This window comes from Colossoma macropomum, unplaced genomic scaffold, assembly GCF_904425465.1.
Source record: "Colossoma macropomum unplaced genomic scaffold, Colossoma_macropomum, whole genome shotgun sequence".
Classification (NCBI taxonomy): Eukaryota; Metazoa; Chordata; class Actinopteri; order Characiformes; family Serrasalmidae; genus Colossoma; species Colossoma macropomum.
In genome coordinates, this window is record NW_023494798.1 from 9,385,373 (window position 1) to 9,410,040 (window position 24,668).

The 24,668-nt window shown below is 39.2% G+C and overlaps 1 protein-coding gene across 3 annotated transcripts in view; it reads right to left on the reverse strand.

The window, feature by feature from the left end:
• Window positions 1–24,668, reverse strand: part of cfap45 (cilia and flagella associated protein 45) — a 54,984-nt gene that overhangs the window by 17,379 nt on the left and 12,937 nt on the right. For all 3 annotated transcript variants that reach the window (XM_036584839.1, XM_036584841.1, XM_036584840.1), the window contains 4 exons: window positions 19,348–19,494; window positions 15,934–16,047; window positions 12,032–12,225; window positions 6,419–6,643 (listed from right to left, as the gene is read on the reverse strand). In XM_036584839.1, the coding sequence (XP_036440732.1) occupies window positions 6,419–6,643; window positions 12,032–12,225; window positions 15,934–16,047; window positions 19,348–19,494 (680 nt within the window). The remainder of the gene's footprint in view (window positions 1–6,418; window positions 6,644–12,031; window positions 12,226–15,933; window positions 16,048–19,347; window positions 19,495–24,668) is intronic.

The window sequence follows — 24,668 nt, forward strand, 5'->3', positions numbered from 1 at the left end:
CTGCCCCAGGGAAGACAAACAGCATGTAAGGGTGTTCGTGATCTGCAAGGATGGATTTGTAGCCAAAACGGTTGAGAATGCCTTCCACACGGATAAGTGGACCCAGAAAATGCCACAAAAACCATTCCCCAGACCATAAAGCTGCCGAATTGTGGACAAGAGGTGGTCATAATGATGTGACTCGGCTGTGTAAATTGAACAGCAGTGGTCTATGAATCACTGCTCTTTGAAGTGGCAGCTCTGCACTTCACTAGAGACAAACTTCTGCACTTTTCCACATGTTTGACGTAGAAGAAGTTTCAGAATTACAGCTGCCACATGAAAGGGGCTATTGCAGATGGCCAAAGCTCTAATTGCAGATTGTGTTTCAGCATTATGGGGGTGTGAGTTATGTGCCTTTTACAGCAGTTTTAATGGCTTTTCTTTTATTTTTAGTCACTTAGCCATTTCCCACCAACAAAGGTACACTTACAAAATGACAAGCTACTAAAACCGGGGGTGAGGCCTGACTAATGAGCCCTGACTTTTTATCGTCTGTGCTGCAGGTTCAAAACTGTAAACATAAATGGTTTTACACCTCATTTCACAAAGTACTGGCATGATGCAGGCTGTCAATCTTTACATCCCAAAAGACATGATGCATCATCAACAGTCTAAACCAGAGCATGTGAGCGGAGCAGCAGACATTTCCGCACCTCATTCAAAGCAATCTGTGAATCTCTCTGGTCCAGCTCTGCTCTGGGGTTTCTGTTTTCCACTGCTCACTTGCTCCTCGCTCACACGTCAGCGAAACCCCACCCCATCAATGACTGTGTTTACATGCAAAGATTTTTGCTAATCCGATATATATATATATTCCGATTACAGATTAAGACTGAGGTGTTGATACGCTCACTCTACTCAACAATCTGATGAACATCTTCGTTTACATGCTCACTACAAGTAATCTGATCCAAAATGACGTGCATGCATGGAGAACCACTTGGAGTAAACATTACCATGACAACCAGCATCACGTGAGGTCCAGTCAGAGTTAGATGAGTTTTCAGTTGACGCGCTTGTTTTTTTAACTGCTTTAAAATGATGTCAGACTCAGGAAAACGTCCTTCACATGTCCTTATTAAAGAAGGCCGAGAGGAAGACGTCGTGTTCTGAGACACATAAGCTGGACGTCCGTCCCACCGCCGTCTTTTAAAGATCAGAGCATAAACTTCGTCTCCTCTGCAGACCAGTTTCTGCTCCGCCATGTTGAACGGTATAAACTTTCACTATGACGTGACACACATGATCAGAACGGACTTAAACTTTCCGATAGGGAATGTAATCAGATTCAGGCGTTTACACGGATATTATTCTTCTATTTAACAGATTATTTACAGGATTACCCACCTCGATCAATCGGATAGAAACTGTATTCCAAATGGCCTCAATCGGACTAAGCTATTCTGATTGAAGTGTATAGATGGACGTATTCTATTCCGATTGAGCTATTAGTCGGATTATTGACGGATTATTAGGCTGCATGTAAACGTGGCTAATATGATTCATTCTTACGATATTTATTGAATGCATGGACAAGACACTACATACTTTATTTCATGAATTATAGAATTTACGGCCATTAATAAACGAAAAACGGCTCAATCACAAGCTAGAAAACGGTCGAGGGTACATAAATACACCTGCATTTAACACCATCTTCTAGGGGTGCGGGAAAAAATCGATTCTTAGATGCATCGCGATGCAGACCTGGACGATTCTGAATCAATTCACAAATGTCAAAAATCGATTTTCTAAATATTTAATTTCTAACGTGATGTTGACGGAACGCAAAAGACGGAACTTGGAAGTGGGTAAGTGCAGCGCCCAGACAGTCTGCGGTCGCACACAGCAAAAACACAGCTGGATGAGCGAGAAATCCGACCGGCTCCCTCTGCATTAAAAGCTAGGTTAGGTCAGGAGTCACAACACAAATGTTAAGAAGAGCCATTTTGTCCTTTCAACAAAAATCAAACCACTTTGGGAGCCACAACATTTAATGTCCAGTTTGTCTCAGTATGTGATAATGTCCTAGTATAGGCTAAACAATATACACGAAAACGCTGACTTACTTTGCTCTGCTTTAAGCTTCGCCTACAGCCGCTTTTCTTCCATCTCCGCCAGAAAACCTTTCCTCAAAAGTTGAATAGTTTATTGTAAAATGTCTCTCAGCTTTCGGCTGTTTTACGAGGCTGAAGTCACTTCTCATTCACCAGCTTCTTGTTCGAATTTTCCCGTTCCATCTTAAATTCTGTCTGAGGTGCTAGAATGTAAATACGGCATCCTTTAAGGTGGAACAGGAGAATTTGGAAGAGAAGCTGACTTCATCTTGCAACTTTTTAGTGTTTGACAGTCACTCGTTGCAGATTTAACATACCAGGAAACCAACTGCAGTGAATGAGAGCCTTCCAGTTGCCACATCACTTCCATTTGTTTTATTAATAAAATTAATACAAATCATTACAAATACTTTGCTTTAAAAGTACCAAGTCCTCACACAGTGAGAAAATAGAAATCCTGTATAGAAAAAAAGATGCACCGATAATCATTTTATAATCGCATCGCAGCCTCTGAATCGTAATCGAATCGTGAGATGCCTAGAGATTCCCACCCCTACTCATCAGCAAAACACACTTCTGTAGTCTGGCCCAATGTCCCGCCTACAGGGCTGCTGGATTGCTTGAAATATGGATGACGCCTGGAGTACAACCAACCAGCACTCCTGTAGTCTGTCTCTATGTCCTGCTCCATGTCGAGAAACTCCAATCAAACGTGCTTTCCAGTTTTGTGAGAGACGCAGGAGGGAATGAAGCAGTGCCTGCTTTGCTCCCACAGCGTGAGAAAAAGGTAAAAACATTTTAGAGGTGAACAACTTAGCTGGCAAAGCTCAGTCATAGAATTTCACTCCCTCTAGCCAGACAGACGTGATTCGTACATGCAGCTCAAGCCCTGCCTGAAACATCCCGTCTGGTAAGAGTGTAGTTTCTGTGTGTGGGAAAAGACACGCTGTGCAGACCCAGACTGCTGCTGTAGGAGTTTGAAAGCTTTCAGGGATGTGTAAGCCTACAGTGGATCTTAACGGCCAACTATACAGACATATCATAAAATCATAACGTGTCGTTTTACATTTAATAATATTAAATTATATACATAATTTCTAGTCATTTTTATTTCTATTTTCACTCGTTAAAAGTACAGATGACTGAAGCTCACTTCTTCCAAAGATACCTCTAATCTGCTTAGGCTAAACGAGCTGTTTCCACTGTTTGCATCCATATCCTGAAAAGGCAAACTGCCTAATATCAGTTATCAGCATCTTTGATTACTAATAATTGGTATCGAGCCCTGAAAAAAACATATCGGTTGACCCCTAGACATTAAATGTCCCATGTGGTGTCACATGTCTGCTAAATTGATTAAGTTTGCAGATACTAGGGCTGTCCTCTCTAATACTTTAGCTGACAAATTAAACGTTTTAATCTTTTATATACAAAGAATTTGGTTAATTACTTTAAACTTCCTGTCTTTGTACTGTTTTCCACTGAAAACGGTCAAATAGGAATTTTGAAATCACTGAAAGAACTGGTTAAGTGCTTTCGGCAGTCAGGAGGTCAGAAGGTTCAACTCAGCGTCTTTTGTTTTTCATCATACTAAGGATGGAATTATTGATGGGGTGGTTTCATCATGCCTGCAGACATATGACAGTGATAGAATGCATGTTTAGGCAGGTGAGTTATTAAAGGTACGTGTACAAGTGCATGACTCTGGCAGGCACTGGCAGGATGGGAGCAACACTTTGAAGGAGTAAATGTTTTTCTCCTAAATAGCATCACAGAATTTTTTCCCTGAGGCTCTTTCATAGTACCGGTTGCCCTGTAAGGATTTCATTATGTATGACTACTTGTATTAGACACCGATCAGGCATAACATTATGACCACCTCCTTGTTTCTACACTAATTGTCCATTTTATCAGCTCCACTTACTATATAGGTGCACTTTGTAGTTCTACAATTACAGACTGTAGTCCATCTGTTTCTCTGCATACTTTGTTAGCCCCCTTTTACCCTGTTCTTCAGTGGTCAGGACCCCCATGGACCCTCACAGAGCAGGTACTATTTGGGTGGTGGATCATTCTCAGCACTGCATGTGGTGGTGGTGTGTTAGTGTGTGTTGTGCTGGTATGAGTGGATCAGACACAGCAGTGCTGCTGGAGTTTTTAAACACCTCAGTGTCACTGCTGGACTGAGAATAGTCCAACAACCAAAAATATCCAGCCAACAGCGTCCTGTGGGCAGCATCCTGTGACCACTGATGCAGGACTAGAGGATGACCAATACAAACTACGCTGACATATGAGCTACTGTCTCTGACTTTACATCTACAGGGTGGACCAACAAGGTAATAGTGAAGTGAAACCACTGTTTTCCTAAGAATGAATAGAAAGCTATTGTGCCAGGTATAGTGAACTTGTTATGCTGCCCGTTACATCTGCCTAAAAAAATATTATTGTATTTTCAACAGAATGTCAAACAATAGAAACGAAAGGTCAAAACAGAAGTTGGTACGCCCCTTGTCCTAAAGCTGGAGCAGTAATTAGGAAATGTTGTCTAGTTGGGATGTTTTATCTGACGTTAGGATATTTTTTGAAGTTAGGAACTGGTATTCTGTGATGGCTACTGTTCTAAATACAGTCCTAAAAGAAGTTATGGTGACTAAAAAGTTCAGATTCAGATAGGTTTCATAGTAGGATGTTTCTGTTTATACATTTATACTTTGTGGCAAAAGTGTCGGCAAGTACATCTGATGTCATTTTTTTTTAAATGTCTCACGTGGTTTTACATGCCTGCTATATTTAAGTTTACAGATACTAGGGCTGTCTCTCTAAGATATTAGCTAACAATCAATTTCTTTCTGCATGTGAATTATAGTTAAGACTATACTTGTCTGTTTCTACAAATAAATGCTTGGACACATAATTTAAGCATATTTCTGACTAACTTTATTTGTTTATTTAAGGACAATACACATTAACCAGTAACCAAATTTCATAATGCAACTGTAAATTTAAAATGAACTCCAGTGCGATTGCTCTGTTAGTTGGTTCATTACAGAATGCTGCCATCTAAACTCTGGTGCGCACCACATAAGTGGACCGAGGCCCTCTAAAGCCAGGCAGATACTGTGCGATTTCAGAAATCTTGTTCTTTGGTGACTCACACCATGTGTTTGAATCGGTCATCGTGTACGAACAAAATCTGCAATGTACATAACTCAAACCGTACAAAAACACTCCGACTGACATGCCGCGAAATGGGTGCTCATGCTGCACATGAAACGCAGTCCCTACAGGCTCTGTCTACAAAAGAGCTGCTTCATTCAAAACAACATGCTGCGCCTCCGAGTCCTGAGCAGAAACACTGCCTGTATCTCAAACAGCAGTTGTTGTGATTTTATGTGGTTATGGGGACAATCCTATTTTTTAGTAAAGCACTGCTAAATAATACTACTAGAGAATAATATTACAATCTAAAACAAATATTGGCTGATATTATCAGCTAGTGAAATTTTTAGTCCTTTAAAATTAGTATCAGCTACAAAATTTTCACATCTTTTGAAACGCAAGCCACCATTTACGGTGGCCTTTTACTGGACTACCCAAGTCCTCATTCAGGGATATTTCCATAGAGACAAGCGACTTAAAGCGACTCAATAAAACTTAAATAATTATACGTAACTGCTTAAGCGGCATAACGTTTTTCTCCAGATATACAGGGAGATTCACTCGAAAGAGGCCCTCAATATTCTGCTGCAACTCCCGTTAGGTTGAAGCAATCTGAACCAAAAAACACGCTACATACCGTGATGTATGAGTAAACGATTGCGTTACATGCGATGCTATAAGTGATCTCCGTTTTCTGCCAGACACATGAAGGGGTACGGGGGTCTGCACCCGGGAGTTGCAAACAGAGGTTAAACTTCGCAACGGCTGTCCGGCGCCTACCTCATCGCTCCGACGCAGGGGCATCCCGGCTTGTACGAAGCTCCATAAACTGAGGAGCACATTGCACGTTGTTTCATTTAGATTGCTTCGTCCTAGAGAGAGTTTTTACAGAATATTCGGGGCCTCTTTCGAGTGAATCTCCCTGTATAAAGCATGGCACATCCAAAATACTGAGCACAGATTCTAGACCGAGACAAGAAAGGAGGAGTTTGAACACCCTTAATAGAGTGCAAGACCTGAAATGTAGCGCCACCACTCGGAGTTACACCCAAAAACATCCCATTAAATTTCAGTTTATCACCCTTGTTCAGGATCTCATTTCTGACAGTAATTCTACTTCTACTTATTTTAAGTGTATTGACCCATTTGGGACTCACCTTAGCTCCTTCAGTTTCTTGTCCTTGATCTCGTCCAGTCGAACTCTGCAGCTCCGTGCCTCCTCGTCCAGTTTCTCCCCCTCGCGGAACAGCTCCCTGCGGCGGGCGATGGCCAGCATCTCACGCTCGCGGATCTGCTGCCGTACGCCCTCAGCGTGACGGAGGACCTGCTGCCGGTGTTGCTCCTCCTTCTCCTTCTCTCGTGCAGTCAGCTCCTTCTGTGTCCTGCAGTGCAGTGAGAGAGAGGGAATCCCCAAACTCAGAAAATGAAATAGTTACATGACCCGAGCAATAAGTAATCTATTCTAGGATTGATGCCACATAATGATATTGTTTGTTTTAGCTGTTTTAAAAGATGACAGAAACTTATTGAAGTATAAAAAATGTTATTTGCTGCATGCTTCCAACTGCTTTGAAAGAACAGTCCACACAAAAACAAACAGATCCTGTTTATTAATGCAAATGTAAATGTCATCTGATACTGTGGTGATATTGAATTTTACCAGTTGTGTTCAGCACCAGTATGAAGTTAATTTAACCCTGCCTCATATTTCCCATATGACTCATCCAGTGAAATAGAGCCAGTATATTTGGAATTCGTTACCTTAGAATTTGTCATTTTACTGTAGGCAAAGAACAATTACTGTAGAGGTGGACAGTTATGAATTACATTTACTCTCATTACTGTAATTGAGTACATTTTTCTCTGGTACTTTTTAGAGCATAATTAAATCATAATACTTTTACCTGAGTACATTTTTAATAAAGTACTTTTGCTTTATTACTTAATTTTTTTTGTAATGTGTTATAAATTATGAGCATATCAGCTCATAAACCAATTAGACAAATGTCCAGTTAAAGTTATACGACATGATAAAATTATAAAACTTTGGAAAGATAACTATTTATTAAAAAAAAAGATAACTATTTATTAAATTTATTATATATGTAATATTTATTTTTTTAGGCGTTGCTTTTTCTAAAATTAAAAACTGTTTTATTACAAGTGCCTGTCAACTACCTACTTCACTTAACAGGGGTGTCACCCACGTGGATTGGTCGCGATCTTGGAGATAAACGGCCGTATAAGGCTGTGACTCAGGGAACTTTGTCTAATATAACTTCCCTGTAAACTCACTGCACAGTACATCTCAGACTTGCTTTTCACTTTCAGTTGTTTTTCAATCCTACGGGCAAAAATAGTAATCTGCTCAGACCGCGATGGAGGAGGAAGTTCATTTGTTACACGCACACTATACACAGACAAAACAGAGATTACCTCACATGAACAAGGAACCATTAGAGAAACTAGGGCATCACTCAGAGTTTAAAAAGCATTGTGCTGTAATACTGAGGTCATTGTTCTGTCTGACTGGAAAAAAACAGTGAAATTACCATATCTTACAGATGATATTACATCATCAGAGACTTTGGGCTCTGCTCTCAGCCTCTCTCTGGCTTTGTTTTTGTTTCTTTAACTGTGTGATAGGCTGTTTAGCTGGTTAACATTAACTGTCAAATACAGTAAAAATACATTTCAGATTCATTAAGTAATTAGTATGATTACTACAAATACATACCCCGATCAGGCATAACATTATGACATTATGTCCTTGTTTCTACGCTCATTGTCCATTTTATCAGCTCCACTTACTATATAGGTGCACTTTGTAGTTCTACAGTTACAGACTGTAGTCCATCTGTTTCTCTGCATACTTTGTTAGCCCCCTTTTACCCTGTTCTTCAGTGGTCAGGACCCCCATGGACCCTCACAAAGCAGGTACACACACACTAACACACTACCACCATGTTGTGTTACTGCAGATTATGACTGAGGATCTACAGAAAAGTAACTCAGTTACTCAATAAATGTGTAGGAATTTTCCTCCCCTGTTGAAAACATGCTTGTTTATACTTCACATATTGACATCTAATTATTGGAATTTAGTGAGTAATCCATGTTGCCACTTGCAGACATTTTCTAGGAACAGTTTTAGAACATTCCTCCCTCCCTTATTTCCAGACTGTACCACACCACTCCTTTGCTAACCTGCTACTATTGGAATGTGGCACACAAAGCCTGCAAGTTGGCCCTGTATTTTCCCAGCAATAACCTATATAGCTCCTGGACATCACCTACATTCCAGACCATCTGTATAAACGCCCTCTGTGTCCTATGATGTTCAAGGCTATGGAATGCATGTTTTTAAGTTCCCAGACGTTCCTCAAATTCTTTCATTATGAGAAAAGTAGGGTGTAGGCTGTTTTCAGCAAAAGGGCTGTTCATCAGCATGTACGGCAATAACGTGTTAATCCTTTAATGCTGAGGCAATTAAAAGCTGTTATTCTGCCTTTAAATCTACTTTTCTACTTTAACAACACACATTTTTTCAACAAACATGATCATTTTCAATACAGTGATTAAACAAACATTACTTCAGCCACCTTTTACAGGGTTGCTGCAGATTCTCAATGCTTTTTAATACCCTTTTAATACTTCACATAGCAACACACACACACACACTCAACTATAAAATGTATTAATTATCTATTTTACTCAAATCAATTGGTTGGAAAAACAACATTTCTATGTTTTTAAATTACCCAACTCTTCCACAGTCTTTCAGCGTGTTTGTCATCAGCCGTCAATTTAGACCACAGGACCGCTTTGCTTTGGTTGGTGGACTATTCTGGACTGGTTTACTATTAAAAGTGAGTCAGTTTTCAACACGGTCTTTAGGCATCATCTTACAGTTTCAAGTCCTTTTATATTGAGCATCAGCTGATACAGAGTCCAATCTGCTATCTGTATTTTCAGAAATAATATAGCTGAATAATTTAGATCACGCTACTCTGCAAATTAATACAGTAAAATCAGCTCATTTAGTATGCGCACAATGTGACATTCTAGAGCAATGTTTTGTTTTTTTAACCTACTCCTTCATATTGACCATTTTACAGTGTTTAATAAGCTTGATTTACTGACTGATCTGAAGATTTGGCTTCGATATTTACTATGGAAGTGTATTTATCACATGGTTTTGGCACAGAAAGCAGTCTTTGGCCATGCACTTGCATTTTATACGTCCATGTTTAGACGAAATGAGACTAGTGTTTAAACACTGGAGCCACAGATATTAAACGGTTCAAGCTTCCTTTTAAAACAGTTCAACTTTTGTTCCCATAGTTCCCATTTAGCGTAGTTGGTGCATCAAATACACTGAAGTAACACAAAAACAAAATGAAGGATCTGAACTGGATCAAGTTAATTTTAGCCATTCAATATCCATCTAAAGACTTGATAAGGACTTCACTCTTACTCTGATGAGACAAATCAATAAGCCGATCCAAATTATCCATCAGAAATTCCATTCGGAATGTGTGCGCACGCTGGCTTAAAATGATCACAGGGCATCCAACAATTAAGGCTGCATGGAACTTCTATTATGTAGTGATAGAAAACAGGGGAGCCCACAGAAAGCTCTAATTCCACAGCTGACGAATCATGATAGGCCTGTCACAATTATTACAATACTTCTTGAGCTGATGGCAAGTAGGGCTGGGAAATATGACAATATTTTTTGCTATCATGATAAATTATGTCACAATTAGGGCTGGGCGATAAAACGATAACGCTAATTATCACGATATAACTTTCCTCGGTAGTATTAAAAAAGTTCGATAGAATAGAGCATTCTCACACTTCTGTGTTCTAGCGACAGCCCTGGTGCCGTTTTCTACTGCAAGGAAAGCGACACTACTATGAGAGGGCGCACTTCTGAGTTTTTCAATATGATCTGAGATCATTAGCAACGCCTGAAACGTGGAGTTAGACGCTCCTGTCTGAGTGGAGCGATCAGCGATCTGTTCTCCTGTGACCAAGTGTGAGTAACAAGATCAGTGGTGTAACTGTACTGTCCTACAGCGAACTCACCTCTTTCCTAACATCCTAACCAGCTTTAGCAGCAATAAATCACGTCTGCTCCTCACAGCTACAGCACTGTTACAGCTCTCAGTCATATTTTAGTATTAGTGCATTCAAAAACAACAAAAGTGAAAGAAAGAAGTGGCTCATGTGAGTTACAGCCCTGATTTAAACAAAGGTAAACTGAGTAGAACGTTAGCTTCCCAGGCTAGCTGATTTTAGCAGCTGGCTAACTTGAAGTAGCTCTGTCACTCGCACAACATGGAGAATTAATATTACTGTAGATCAAACACGACACAAAAGCACCAATTTCAGTTTAAACGTACCTAAAAGGAGGACTCTGTTTGTCTGGTGGGAGATTCACACTGCAGTTGATGTTTTTACACAGTGAGCGTGAGATATATTGCGGTTCACCCCTCAAACTACGACGATAGAATAGAGAAACCCAGTCGTCTGCTAGCTGGTGTTGAATACTGTGATCCATCACTGACCTACCGAGCCAGCTAATGTTGGCTGTTCGTATTAAGCTGGCGTTGTTGAGAAACTAAACAGTTTAGCACTTGTAACCAGACAGCTAAAAACAATGTTTTCTTTTTAAATTATGAATATTATATGAATATAAAAATCACAGATGTGCTTTTCCAGCTGGTAAAAACTGCTAACTTTCTCCCACTCTCCCATGACTGATTTGTGAAATGTTCCACTGGTTGGCGAGTGTTTGTCATGTTCTAACCAAAATAGATAGTTTAAAACGAGATAGATAGTTTCAACTGCTATGAATTTTTTTGATTGTGATAACATTTTTGGTAATATCGCCCAGCTCTAGTCACAATATGTCACAATATTCTCTTCTGAGTGTAGATGTTGTCAGTACTTAAAGAACACTTTGCAACTGCATGTTTCAGAGCATGATTACTCCTGTTTAACTGGATTTAGTGCGGCTTAGTATGTGAAATGTTGAATACAAATCACTGTATTCTCAATTTTTGCTAGTATTTTTATTGTGGTACTTGTTATGTTCCAAAGTACCAAATGTCAGAAACAATAAATACTGTGATATACTGCGTATCTTAAAAACTTCTTGAAGCACAGTGACATTACATTCGTGCCAAATTGCCCAGCTCTAATTACAAGTATTTTCCACAGCTGTTAGCGCTCACAGTCACACATTTTGATGAGCTGGGTTGAGGCAAATTCATGCAAATAAAATAAAGCAGAGAAAACATTAATTGAGATGTCATGTGGTTTACAAAAACAGCAAAATGTGTTGTGTTGTAACCTTGTTAGATGGCAGTGGTGAGTAATGGTTATTTATTTGAGCTCAAGAGCTACAAAATTTTGATGGGTAGGAATCAAAATAGCTAATCAACCAGTTTGGCCACTTCAGGCTTGCACTTTAAGAGCTGCATACAATAATCAAACAGAATGAATTGAAATGGTTACTGGCAATTATCCTGCCTTCCACCGCCAATGACCGCTGGGATAGGCTTCAGCACCCCCCATGACTCAGAAGGATAAGCGGTTTAGAAAATGTGTGTGTGTGTGTGTGTGTGTGTATATGGCAATTAATTATTAGCTAAAATCTCATGATCATGACAGGCCTAAATAATATTATTAAAAATTACGAGAAATGAAGTACAACAACAAAAAGAATATAAAGGCACATCAACATAGTGTGTGCTGTGTACCTCAGGACCCTCTCAAACTCTGCCCTCTCTCGGCCCGCTTCAATGGACAGCATGTGTTCCTTGTGGGTGACCTGCTCTAGACGAGCAGCCTTCAGCCTCTCGTCCTCCTCCAGCTTCTTCCTGGCCTGCTCTTTCTCTTTCCGTCTCCATTCCCTCTCTGCAGCCTCCTGGTTCCTACGGGCCCTGAGCTCATCCTGGAATGCACAAAATTTGCCTAGGTATTAAATATACTGATGTTTTATTCTGTTGTTCCTTGTATTGTGTGTCTTAATTCTGGTCCTGTCTGCGTGTTTACTAAAATGTGTTTTAGTATTTTAACTGATTTAACTGATCAGCTAATTAAACCTTTAACGTGAAGCAAAAAACAACTATTTTTGGCATTTAATTTACTGTTCTGTTGTCATGTTACAGTGATGTCATGTGTGAGAGATAGAGTAGTTTGTAACCTGATGCAAATCGAATGTTAAGATTTTAAAATGTTAAGCATTTTAAAGTAGTAAGTCAAGTGGTCATTTGTTAATCTAACTTATACACTGATCAGGCATAACATTATGACCACCTCCTTGTTTCTATGCTCATTGTCCATTTTATCAGCTCCACTTACTATATAGGTGCACTTCGTAGTTCTACAGTTACAGACTGTAGTCCATCTGTTTCTCTGCATACTTTGTTAGCCCCCTTTTACCCTGTTCTTCAGTGGTCAGGACCCCCATGGACCCTCACAGAGCAGGTACTATTTGGGTGGTGGATCATTCTCAGCCCTGCAGTAACACTGACGTGGTGGTGGTGTGTTGGTGTGTGTTGCGCTGGTCTGAGAGGATCAGACACAGCAGAGGGTCCTGACCACTGAAGAACAGGGTAAAAGGGGGCTAACAAAGTATGCAGAGAAACAGATGGACTACAGTCTGTAACTGTAGAACTACAAAGTGCACCTATATAGTAAGTGGAGCTGATAAAATGGACAATGAGCATAGAAACAAGGAGGTGGTCATAATGTTATGCCTGATCGGTGTATATCAGAATAAAATGTTTACTACTCTGGGGCAGATTTTAACAAGCTGAAGGGGACAAAGGCAAAGTCTCTGAATGTATTGCTAATTAGATATAATACACCTTCTCATACTTTTCTGTCCGTTAATGTGAGAGAGTAAATACTAGTAGCACTAAACGGCTACCAATAAATGAACTAAACAGCCTTATCTGAGTTGCCAGTTTAAAAATGTTCAGCTGAAAAGCTCAGTGTGCCATGTCTCTCTTTTAACGAGGTAACTCATCAAAAAAGGAACAACTTAACTAAAACTGAACTTGAGAGTGAATGTGGGCTGTAAGTAGGACAGATTTACTCACATTTGTAATTAAACATGCTCAGCTCCAAGACAAATATTCATTCACTGGCGTATTTACAGTCCTGGGGCTGTATTACAGAAACTTCTTAAGTCTGAAATCTTATCTCATCTGCTTAGTCACATGACAACTTTAGTTAGGATTGAATTTAGGACGGAAGCTATTACAGAGCAACAGTTCTTCAGTTCATAATCTCATCATTAACTCCAGATAAAAAACAGTATTATACAAACATCCTAACTAGACTAAACCTCTTAAATACTGTCTTAACTTTAAGATAAACGCCAGAGCATCTTAACTTCAGTTTTAATCGTCTGTTTCCATTGTTTTATGCTGTGTCAGGCAGCACAGTTCACTATGCCCAGCATAAATCTTTTCTTGACCTGTCAGATCTTAAGACAAAAAGAGAGGAAGTTTCTGTAATACAGCCCCTGGAGATTGTCAGCACAAAAGTTTGCTTAAAAACCCTGAGAAATAGACTCCACACCACAGCAGCTTGGTGATTAGTTTACTGTAATGTAGAAATACGATGCTGTGTCTCTGAGCTGGTTGTGTTCAGGGCACTTGCTAATGTTGCTAATGTTTACATGGGCTGAGTAGGAAGAGTTAAACCTGGTGGACCTTTTCTCCAAAATGAAGCACAATAACAGCAAATCAGTTTAGAGATGTGGTGTTAAATATAAAGATCTGCCTCGCTCCTTCTCTGCTCTGCAAAACATCCTCACGTTTCAGACGCAGATTTTTTGGGGAATACATTCCGGAATATGTCTGAACGCAGCTGCTTTGACACAAAGATGCGGGGCACAAACGTTTATGCCACAACAAACTCCATTTACCGAGCTCACCCCTGAGCTCCGCACAGCGGCAGACACACAGGGTCATACAAGTCAAGTCAAACCAGCCTCTCCGTCCATACTGGAGGAAGTACCAGATGTGCCAACTGCTCTCCTATTAACCGCACTGAGGCCGAAGGAAGATTTCTGAGGCTAAAAACTGGTGACCCTGCCTGTTAAACTGTGCAGGCGGAAGTTCAATAATGAAACTTTTACAGCCAGATGTGACGATGTGGTGACTGAGAAAAAGATCTATTAGTTAAAATGAACAAACTCGTACCGAGTTAAACTGGTTTTGTTATATTGGGGAAATATTAAACTTCGCAAGGATGTGGCGTTCTAGGATTAGGACTGAGAAATCATTGCCACTTTACACACCATTCCATCCTAAATTACTATCAATCTTAATTATCACCATTATTCTCATCTGTGTATCGAAGCAGGAAGTCATTCCATTATTCGTTCTAAGATATACACGTTTAACAGTGTTCATCTTAAGGATTAAAGTTTAAAGGAACACTCCGGCCAAAATAAAAGGTTTAACTTTTACTATATCTGTTGTTAGCATGCCTACTCACCACCTACAGAGGTGCTGCAACAGTCTCTATAGCAAGATTTTCTAGTTTAAAGACGGAGGACCTCTGGAAAAACTACAGGCACTTTGGGGCGGAAACTAGAGGCTGTCTGAAACATTTCTTCCACCAGCCGTCCAAGGCAGAAGGACGACCGGTATCACTAGGATTCCGAAATACGTTTAGTAGCCTCCATATCAGTGGCTATGGCTTTTTTGTTATCTTTTTCAATGTCTTTGAATTCTTTCAAACCAATGAGGTTGAGGGATACAATGTAGCTGTAAGGGCCCAGCCTGCGCAGCCGGCCGCCAGCAGAGGGCGATGGCGGCGAGGCGCCACAAATCCAGGGAACTCCAATTCCCAGAAGCCCTCGGGCTGATTAGGCCCAACCTGGCACACCTGTGGACTCCTCTACTTAAGGCCGTGGCGAACAGCAGCCCTTTGTCACACCTTTGTAGAGGAGTGACCGGTAGGGTACTTAGCCCAGGTGGGTATTTAAACAAAAAGGAAAAAGAAAAGAAGGCTGGAAAAAAAAAATGGCCCCAAAGCTACAGAAAGAACAAAAAGAGGGCTAAAAAAGAATAAATTGTCCCAAAACTGCTTAAAAGACAAAAAGAAGGCTTAAGCAATAAACGGCTCCAAGCCAAACAAAAATATTTGTTCCACAAAGAGCAAACAGGTGAAACATGAAACTGGCCTTCCTCTCATCACAGAGGAAGTGTCTTTTGTTTTCTGATTATCTTTTATTTTACTTTTCTATCTCAGCCTTTGTTTGAGCACGCTGTTTTCAGCGTCCCCTTTGTCTGCCCTTTCCCGACATTTTTTTCATTCCCATTCATTGAGGTGTTTTTCAATACATCAGTGGTTTGAGCCTGGCTCTGAGCCTCCTCAACCCCAATGTGCAGAATCACTCCATTCACACTCGATCACCTCGTTAATTCATTTAAGACCCTTTCTCACAGGTTTTCCTCTCTGCATTTGGATCCGCCTCCCTGCCATCCCATAACAGTAGCACTACAGAATATTACATATCATGACAAAATGACTTATTACATGCACGTTTTAGGTCAGAATGCCTCTTTAATAGTCATAACTGAAATGAGCAGTGGCAAAGCATGAATTTCTAACAGAAGGGTAGTGGATGATACTTTACCTGTTCAGCTTTATGGTCTCTGTCTCTTTCCTGCAGAGCCCTCAGTCGTGCTACCTCTTTCTCCTTCTCTCTTTTTATTAGTTTCTGCTCAGCCTCGTACTCCGCTTCTCGCTCCTGTAACAAAGATACGTATCTTATCAGAGTCAAAAGATCAGCAGTTTCAAATGCCTGCTTGAGATACTGGAATAGGGCCACTTTCTATTCTCTTTGCACTGCAAGATAACATAAGAACAGAGCTTTGTTGAATGAAAAGTCTTCATTTAAGCAATAGAACACTCGGTCATGTGTTATCGTGAAATAACATCACAGCTGTGATGTTATTGGCAATAACACACTCCTCGAGTGCTCTATTGCTTTTATACAACAGTTAAATAAATAAAGTAATAAATTAATAAACTGGGCCGTGAACGCGGCGTTTAATATGTTTTAATGTTCGCAGTTCCTTCACCAAATTATAGTTCCTTAACAAGCAGCTTGTTGCTACGTCAGAGTAATGAACTCCGCCCACTCGCTGCACAGCCGGCAGTTCGTTCTCCAGCTCCACACAGACCAACTGACAGTTTGGAAATTTAGTGTAGTCTCATCTTCAGAGTCTGACCAAATCGGCTGTCAGTCAAATGTGATCTTAAAAGTGTCCATTTTCTGTTTGTGGCAAAGAAAGGTGTAAAATGTTCAAATGGCTTCAGCGTCTCCTACAGCTGTCGCTTAGCAACGACATCTCAGCAGAGTGATACAGTGTTTGTGGAAAAACCCATGATGTTATGGCAAAATAACACAGTTAGAATGCTTATCAACCAATCAGCTTGTGTGGCCGTAACTGTTGTATAAATGAACGTATATTATGGTTAAGATGTAGTTTGTGCAAAACCTATTATCTAAGATAACAGTAGTATAGGGGAAAGATTTGCATCCTCTTATTTTGGGAATTATTTTAATTTTATTATTATTTTAACCACCAAAACATTTTACGATATCGCTGCTGTCGGAAGAAAATATTGTATCTTCATTTTTGTCATTTTTCAGTCTTTGACATAATTTGAAAAGGTCTGTTGCCCTTTACATTGTGGGTAAATTTCATGAAGAATGGACTAAAAGAAATGACCCAAAATGACTTGGAAAGAATTCTGGTTCCACTGACTTGGGACGGGGGCAACAAAAGGCTGGTAAAGTTGTGTTATGCTAAAAACAGGTCAGTAACATAATTGGGTATAAAAGAGCATCTCAGAGAGTCTGAGTCTTTCAGAAGTAAAGATGAGGAGGGGTTCACCACTCTGTGAAAGACTGCACGATCAAAGAGTGCAACAATTCAAGAATAAAGTTTCTCAACGTAAAATAGCAAAGAACTTTTGCTTTTCATCATCAACGGTACATAATATCATTAAAAGATTTAGAGAACCTGGAGAAATCTCTATGTTGTACATGTTGTATATACAAGTTAGCAACAGTAATTTAATCTCCCAAACAGTCCACACCTGTTCAGCATGCTCTTCTGCTGCTTCTGTTGTTTCCTACAAATGTGCCCAGCTATTTCTCTGGCAGTTTTTCTTATTTATTTCTTTTTTGCTTTGATATCTTTTTATACCCTTGATCTGCTCTGAAAAAGTTTATTATCTGTTTAAGGTCTCCTGAAAGCCGCTTTTCCGATTCCATTTTAACTTAAACTTACTTTTTATTGTTCAAACAAAACACTTAGCTTGTTTAGTGAAATTTCCATTACACACATACCAATAAATTAGTGTGTTTATTGCCATAAAAGACGTACTGAAGGTCAAATGGGAAAAACAAAAATAAACATTCAGAGGTTTCCTGTAATTCTCTCTAAATAAAACCAAATCTCAACAGGGTGGAACCTTAGGGAAGCTACCTGGCAGCTGGCCAAATGTGAGAGACTGCAGATATGCTGAAAGTACTAAAATCAAGAGTCAAAAATGTACTGAAATAATGGAAAGAGGCATGAATTGTCATGCTGACCGCCAAAAGAGAACATCCAACAATCCTGGCTGGGTATCAGCTGTGCTAACTCATGCACTGCATGCCTAGAACACTTTGAGCGGTCATTCAAAAGAAGGGATATGAAACAAAATACTAACCTAAATAAAACTGGGATCTACGATGTGAGCAAAATGCAACCAAATTTTTAAGGAACAGATGCAGCCAAATGCAACCAAAAAAGTACAGATTTTGACCCAGTAGGCTACCACTTCATTATATGTATTCATTATGCGAGAACACACCGATACAGATTCCGATACAAAAGCTCTTTTTACTTTAACCTCTTATTGACCAGGATATATATTCTTTTAAAACGCTCCCCTCACATTAAAAGAAATGTGTTTTATGATACACATATTGCTATATGCTCACAATTTACTGCTGAAAGCCAAAAATCTTACACGCTCTTTGTTTTTTTATAAAAATAATTTTTACAGAGCAGATCACTGAAGAGACGCCATCTGTTTATAGTTTATAGCCCAGATTTGTGGAAAAATGGGTCGACTTTCAGTAGAAAAAAAATTGTGAGTTCAGCTTCTTTAATTATAAGGGTTTAAAATTACATCACCCATCTATTTGACTGGAAAGAAGACAGTTACAGCTCTTATGACCCCCACCTTTAGAATGTAGCTTATGAAATATGAAAGTTATGAAGAATATGACGAAGTGCGTTTTGGAACCACTGGTGGTCTCAAGGAGTTGAAAAGGTTAATATTATTAATGTTATTGTTGGTATTGTGTTTAAGGTGTTTCATCTTATATAACAGCCATTATTTTATCATATTTTAAATATTATATTAATATTAATATTTCTAATAGTAGATATTTAGATTACTAGCTGTTATTTGCTCATTCAGTTACAGAATGAAGTTGCCGCAGGTTTACGGTAAGATGTGGAATGGAATATGGATTGGTGACGTGTCTGTTACATTACGGGGGGGCGGGGGGTGTTCATGGTCCAGCGCAAATTGCGGACTGGATCGGTAAGTGGATCGACCCTGTCCGTCCGATATCCAATGAGTGAGTGGCTTCAATATCAGACCCGATACCGACAGGATCGGATCAGTCTCTTCTCTACTGATTACAGCTACTGTCAATGTGAGGATGAATGTTTTCAAACTTTGCTTAACACAGATGGACTCTCTCTGACCACTCTGAATGACTCTGTACATCTAAATGAATGAATTATGCAGAAATTTTGAAATGTTTGAAAAATCAGAGGCATGTATGTTTCAGTCAATTACTAGGCTCATTTTGAGTTCTAGTAAACCTAGTTGAATAAATGGAAACTTTAGCTTGGAAAGTAAGAGATAAACATCACATAAATGGTGTTGAAGTGTCCAAATACTACCTTTGAGCATTGCTGATGTACGTAACTTCCCTATGGCACAGAGCAGCTACTGGAAAACAACCTTTACTCACCAGTTTCTTGTGTGTATACTCCAGAGCACGAAGGTCCGCTAGTCTCTCCTCTTCTTTCTTGTGTTCCTTTGCAAGTAGATTCTCCTCATTGATCTTCTGAATCTCTAGCAGGAGCCTTCTCTGCTCGGCTTTCTTTCTCTCCATGGCCTAGGACCACAATCCCACAAACATAACAATGCAAATTACAGCACTGCAATTTGATGGAAACATAAATCATTACTAATACAATGAGATCCAACTCAGTGAGAAACTGCACAGACAGACAGACAGGCTATGGCTGAACAATTAAAGGGCCCATGTCCTACTGTTTATTGCAGTTTATTTGTCTCCTGGGGTCCACTTAAAAGTTTGTGTGGTTTTATGTATCAAAAACAGTCATTCATTTTCACATGAGTATTTTCCAACTTTAGAATTAAACTGAATGTTTAAGCCAGATGAGCTATCGTCTCTGACTTTACATCTACAAGGTGGACCAACAAGGTAGGAGTGTCTAATAGAGTGGACAGTGAGTGACAAGAGGGATAACATTTACGAGCACCTCTTTGTTTCTACACTCATTGTCCGTTTTATCAGTTCCACTTACTATATTGGTGCACTTTGTAGCTCTACAGTTACAGACTGTAGTCCATCTGTTTCTCTGCATACTTTGTTAGCCCCCTTTTACCCTGTTCTTCAGTGGTCAGGACCCCCATGGACCCTCACAGAGTAGGTACTATTTGGGTGGTGGATCATTCTCAGCACTACATTAACACTGATGTGGTGGTGGTTTTGTGTTGCGCTGGTCTGAGTGGATCAGACACAGCAGTGCTGCTGGAGTTTTTAAACACCTCAGTGTCACTGCTGGACTGAGAATAGTCCACCAACCAAAAATATCCAGCCAACAGTGTCCTGTGGGCAGCGTCCTGTGACCACTGATGAAGGACTAGAGGATGACCAACACAAACTGTGCAGCAGCAGATGAGCTATCGTCTCTGACTTTACATCTACAAGGTGGACTGACAAGGTAGGAGTGTCTAGAGTGGAGAGTGAGTGTTTAAAAACTCCAGCAGCACTGCTGTCTGATCCACTCGCACCAGCGCAACACACTAATAAGCCTCCACCACCCAAATGACACCTGCTCTGTGGTGGTCCTTTGGGGGTCCTCACCACTGAAGAACAGGGTAAAAGACCGGAATGGAAAATCTGAATAAGAAGCCAGCTTCAGATTCACTTGGCACTTGTGCCTTTAGCACATCGCTAACTGGACAGGGCAAAACTTTCTGCAGTTGAATAAATATAAAACAGATATTATTTTATTCGGGAATTGCATTGAGAGGCACAAATTAGCTGCATATCTGGATCCAAGAGCATTAAAATCTTAAGAACAAGCACATAACCTTTGTGTACTACTGAACTCTAACCTCAGTTTTGGCTGTCACGTTAAAGCAGTTACTAAATCAACATTTTATCACCTTCAGAACAGCATTAGATAGACCCAACACTAGACACTTAAATATCTGGGCTGAAAACGTTCCTATTTGACCAGCTCACACCTCAGTCTGAAACACTGTTACCTCTACGGCACTTCTCTCTTATAAAAGCACTTTTAAAACTATTGTTTTTTTATTGTTTTAATAATTTTTTTATATTTCTTCTCTGCTACATCTTTTAAATTATTGTACACCTTTTACATGCATTATTATCCCCATTGGTAAAGCAATTTGAATGAATGCAGTGTTTAAAAGGTGCTACATAAATAAAGGTGCCTTGCCTTCAATTTTTTCCTCTTTTCTCAACATTCTTTGAAAAATAGTGTTAACTTTTTTTTTTTTTCGGCCCTTGGGTACCATTTTTACTCACTGTGTATTGCAACAATAATGTACTATTTTGGACGTAGGTGCTATTTATTCTGCTGGATATTGTACATTTATAGTATGAAATTACTTCACAGATATTTGATTTGTGTTGACATCAAATTATGAAAACTCTTTTATGATGAGTGTCAAAACTAACCCTTATGTTACAAAATTTCACTGAAGATCTTGTGGGCCCTGGGGTCTACATACATAATTTATTTATTTTTATTTATATATATATATATATATATATATATATATATATATATATATATATATATAAAAATAGGTGTGTGTATATTATATATATAATGTATATATGTTTGTTTGTATGTGTCTGTTTTTTTTTTTGTGTGCGCATGTGTACATTTGTCATGCTCTGAACTGATTGATTTAACATCTGCACTCTATATCGCCCCCCTGCCCCACCGTCCCACCATTGGTCTGGATTATACTTTCCCACAAGAAATATTTAGTTGCTGTGTGTGTCTTCTTACAAGTCATAAACTTGATCTGCATTCTGTTTCCCACTCTGGTAGCTTTGGATTGGACATTCCCGCTATAAATTATTTAGTTGCCTTTTTTTTTGTGTGTGTGTGTGTGTGTGTGTGTGTGTGTGTGTGTGTGTACATTTGTCATGCTCTAAACTGATTTCAACATTGTAAGCATTGGCCATTTACTTGATCAAAGGTTTAATGGCTTTCCTAGAGTGAGAACCTCCATCTGTGCAAGAGAGAGAGAGGTTGAATGAGTGTGAAGTTACTGTCACAACCTTCTCTGCACTCTCATCTGCACCCCCCAATAGGTCTGGATTATACTTTCCCACAAGAAATCTTTAGTTGCTGTGTGTGTCTTCTCACAGGTCATAAACTTGTAAAATCTGCATTCTGTTTCCTACTCTGGCAGCTTTGGATTCAACTTTCCAGCAATAAATATTTAGTTGCTTTCAACAAGGTCATAAACTTGATCTGCACTCTGTTTCCCACTCCGATAGCTTTCCCGTTTGCCACTCTGAACTACAGGGTCGAATTTGACCCTGAGCAGTGTCTTTGTATCCAAATAGTGTAGAGATTTTATAAAATCATCAAACTAGTAAAAATGAAGATGACATATTTGTATCATCACTGTTAAGGAAGTTATCAAGTTTCATGAAAAAATATATAAATAAGTGTAATGCACTTTTAGAGACCTGAAAAGGGTCGATTTTGACCCAGTACACAAAAGGAGGGTCCCAAGAAATGAGTATCTCCTACTTGACTTGAAATTAAATAAATAAAGGGCGCTCTCATAAGATCATGAGACTTTCGCACAGTGCAGTACGTGCACAGTCACACACACACAATTTTAGATCTGATCCACTAAAGTTACACCCTCACTGCTGACTCATTCCTGTCCTAGCATCCTGTCCAAGAAAAAGCTTTCCAGCAGAGCACAGCCATCAGATTCACTGCTTCTACATACACCACTTACACATGCATGGTGCATGTGTAAGTGGTGTATGTAGAAGCAGTTAAGTAGTTTAGAAGTGTTCCGGTAACAAAAAGTTATTAGATAAATAGTATACTGTAATTATGTACATGTAGTACTTTCTTGCCAAATTCAATATTTAATTTTATTAGAACATCTTTCTCATCTGCTACACATCTGTCAGTCTAAAATCCTCTAAAAATCTTACTTTTTTGACAACTTTACAATTACAGCTACTTGAAAATTATTTAAAACTTATGAATCTGCTTAGTGACATTTTAGCATAATGTCATAAAAGAATCTGCAACATAATTGGCCAACTTTCCTACACTGTTCCATAGAATAAACTTATTACAGTCTTAGAGAACATATAAAATAAATATATCTGTACGATACCAAAATTGAGTATTTAGCTTATCAGTCCTATTTGAGAACTACAACCCCATTTCCAAAAAAGTTGGGACGCTGTGCAGAATGTAAATAAAAATAGGATGCAATGATATGCAAATCATGTAAACCATACTTTTAAGGAAAATACTACAAAAACAACATAAATGTTGAAACTGAGAAATTGTATTGTTCTTTGAAAAATATTTGCCCATTTTGAATGTGATGCCAACAACACGTTCCAAAAAAGTTGGGACGGGGGCAACAAAAGGCTGGTAAAGTTGTGTAATGCTAAAAAAACACCTGGTGGTTAATTGGCAACAGGTCAGTAACATGATTGGGTATAAAAGAGCATCTCAGAGAGGCTGAGTCTTTCAGAAGTAAAGATGAGGAGGGGTTCACCACTCTGTGTGAGACTGCACAATTAAATAGTGCAACAATTCAAGAATAAAGTTTCTCAACATAAAATAGCAAAGAATGTTTGCTTTTCATCATCTACAGTATATAATAACATTAAAAGATTCAGAGAATCCGGAGAAATCTCTGTACGTAAGGGACAAGACCAAAAAACAGTATTTGCTGGCCGTGATGGCACGATTAATGCTGAACAATATATACATGTTTTGGCAAGATATGCTGCCATCCAGATGACGTCTTTTTCAGGGAAGACCTTGATTATTACAGCAAGACCATGTCAAACCACATTTTGCATGTATTACAACAGCATATGGCAAAACTGACGCCTTTGTAAGAATAGAAACAGCAGCATGGGGACAGAACTTGTAGCAGGATGCTGCTCTGGTGGTTGAGCAATCAGAACAGAGTGGCCAGGCTGACCAATCAGAGCAAGCTGGGCTCACTGGGAGGCGAGGCTTAGACAGAGGAGCCCCAGCAGAGCGTTTCAAACAGAGGTTGAATAGAGATGCACAGTATGATTGAAGCATGCATATCTATTCTAGAAGACCCCGCAAAAAAATTAATACAAAGTATCACTACACATGACATTATCAGTCTACCAATTTGAATTAAAAGTAGAACCTTTGAACGTTTACAAGAATTTCTAGAATTTGAATTTCTTAGTATTTGGTACAGAATGGCAGCCCTTAGGTTTCAGTGACAGTGTGCACTCAAGTTGGCACTGACGCTGCAGGTTTGTGCAAAAGCCTCTGATCACTAGATTAAATCCACTTAAGAGTCGTCTGAAAATGTTTCTCAATGGAAGGAATAAGACAAAAAAAATCTTACCTTTTTGTATGAAGGTCTTAACATGGTCAATTTTAAAATTTTGCTTCAAATTAAACAGTGACCTAGGATTAGCACAGAATTTTAAATATTTTGTCCTTGTTTTAACTGTCAAATGTTTAAGTTTCTAAAATTTTGTTGTTTATTTCCGAGCTTATTGAAAATCTGGAATTTTTTCATTTAAAATCTCTTTTGGGACTTTGGGACTCCAGTGTATATTGCATTCTCGTACGAGGAAGATTTATCTACTTAAAGAAAACACAGATTTAGATTCTCTGGGGTGAACTATTGAGGGGAAAAAAAGTGCACCTCACTTTTCTCCACAAAACACAGACTCCACATCCCCTCTTTAGCTATCAGAGCTATGTGGTAAGCTGTGTGTTCAAGTGG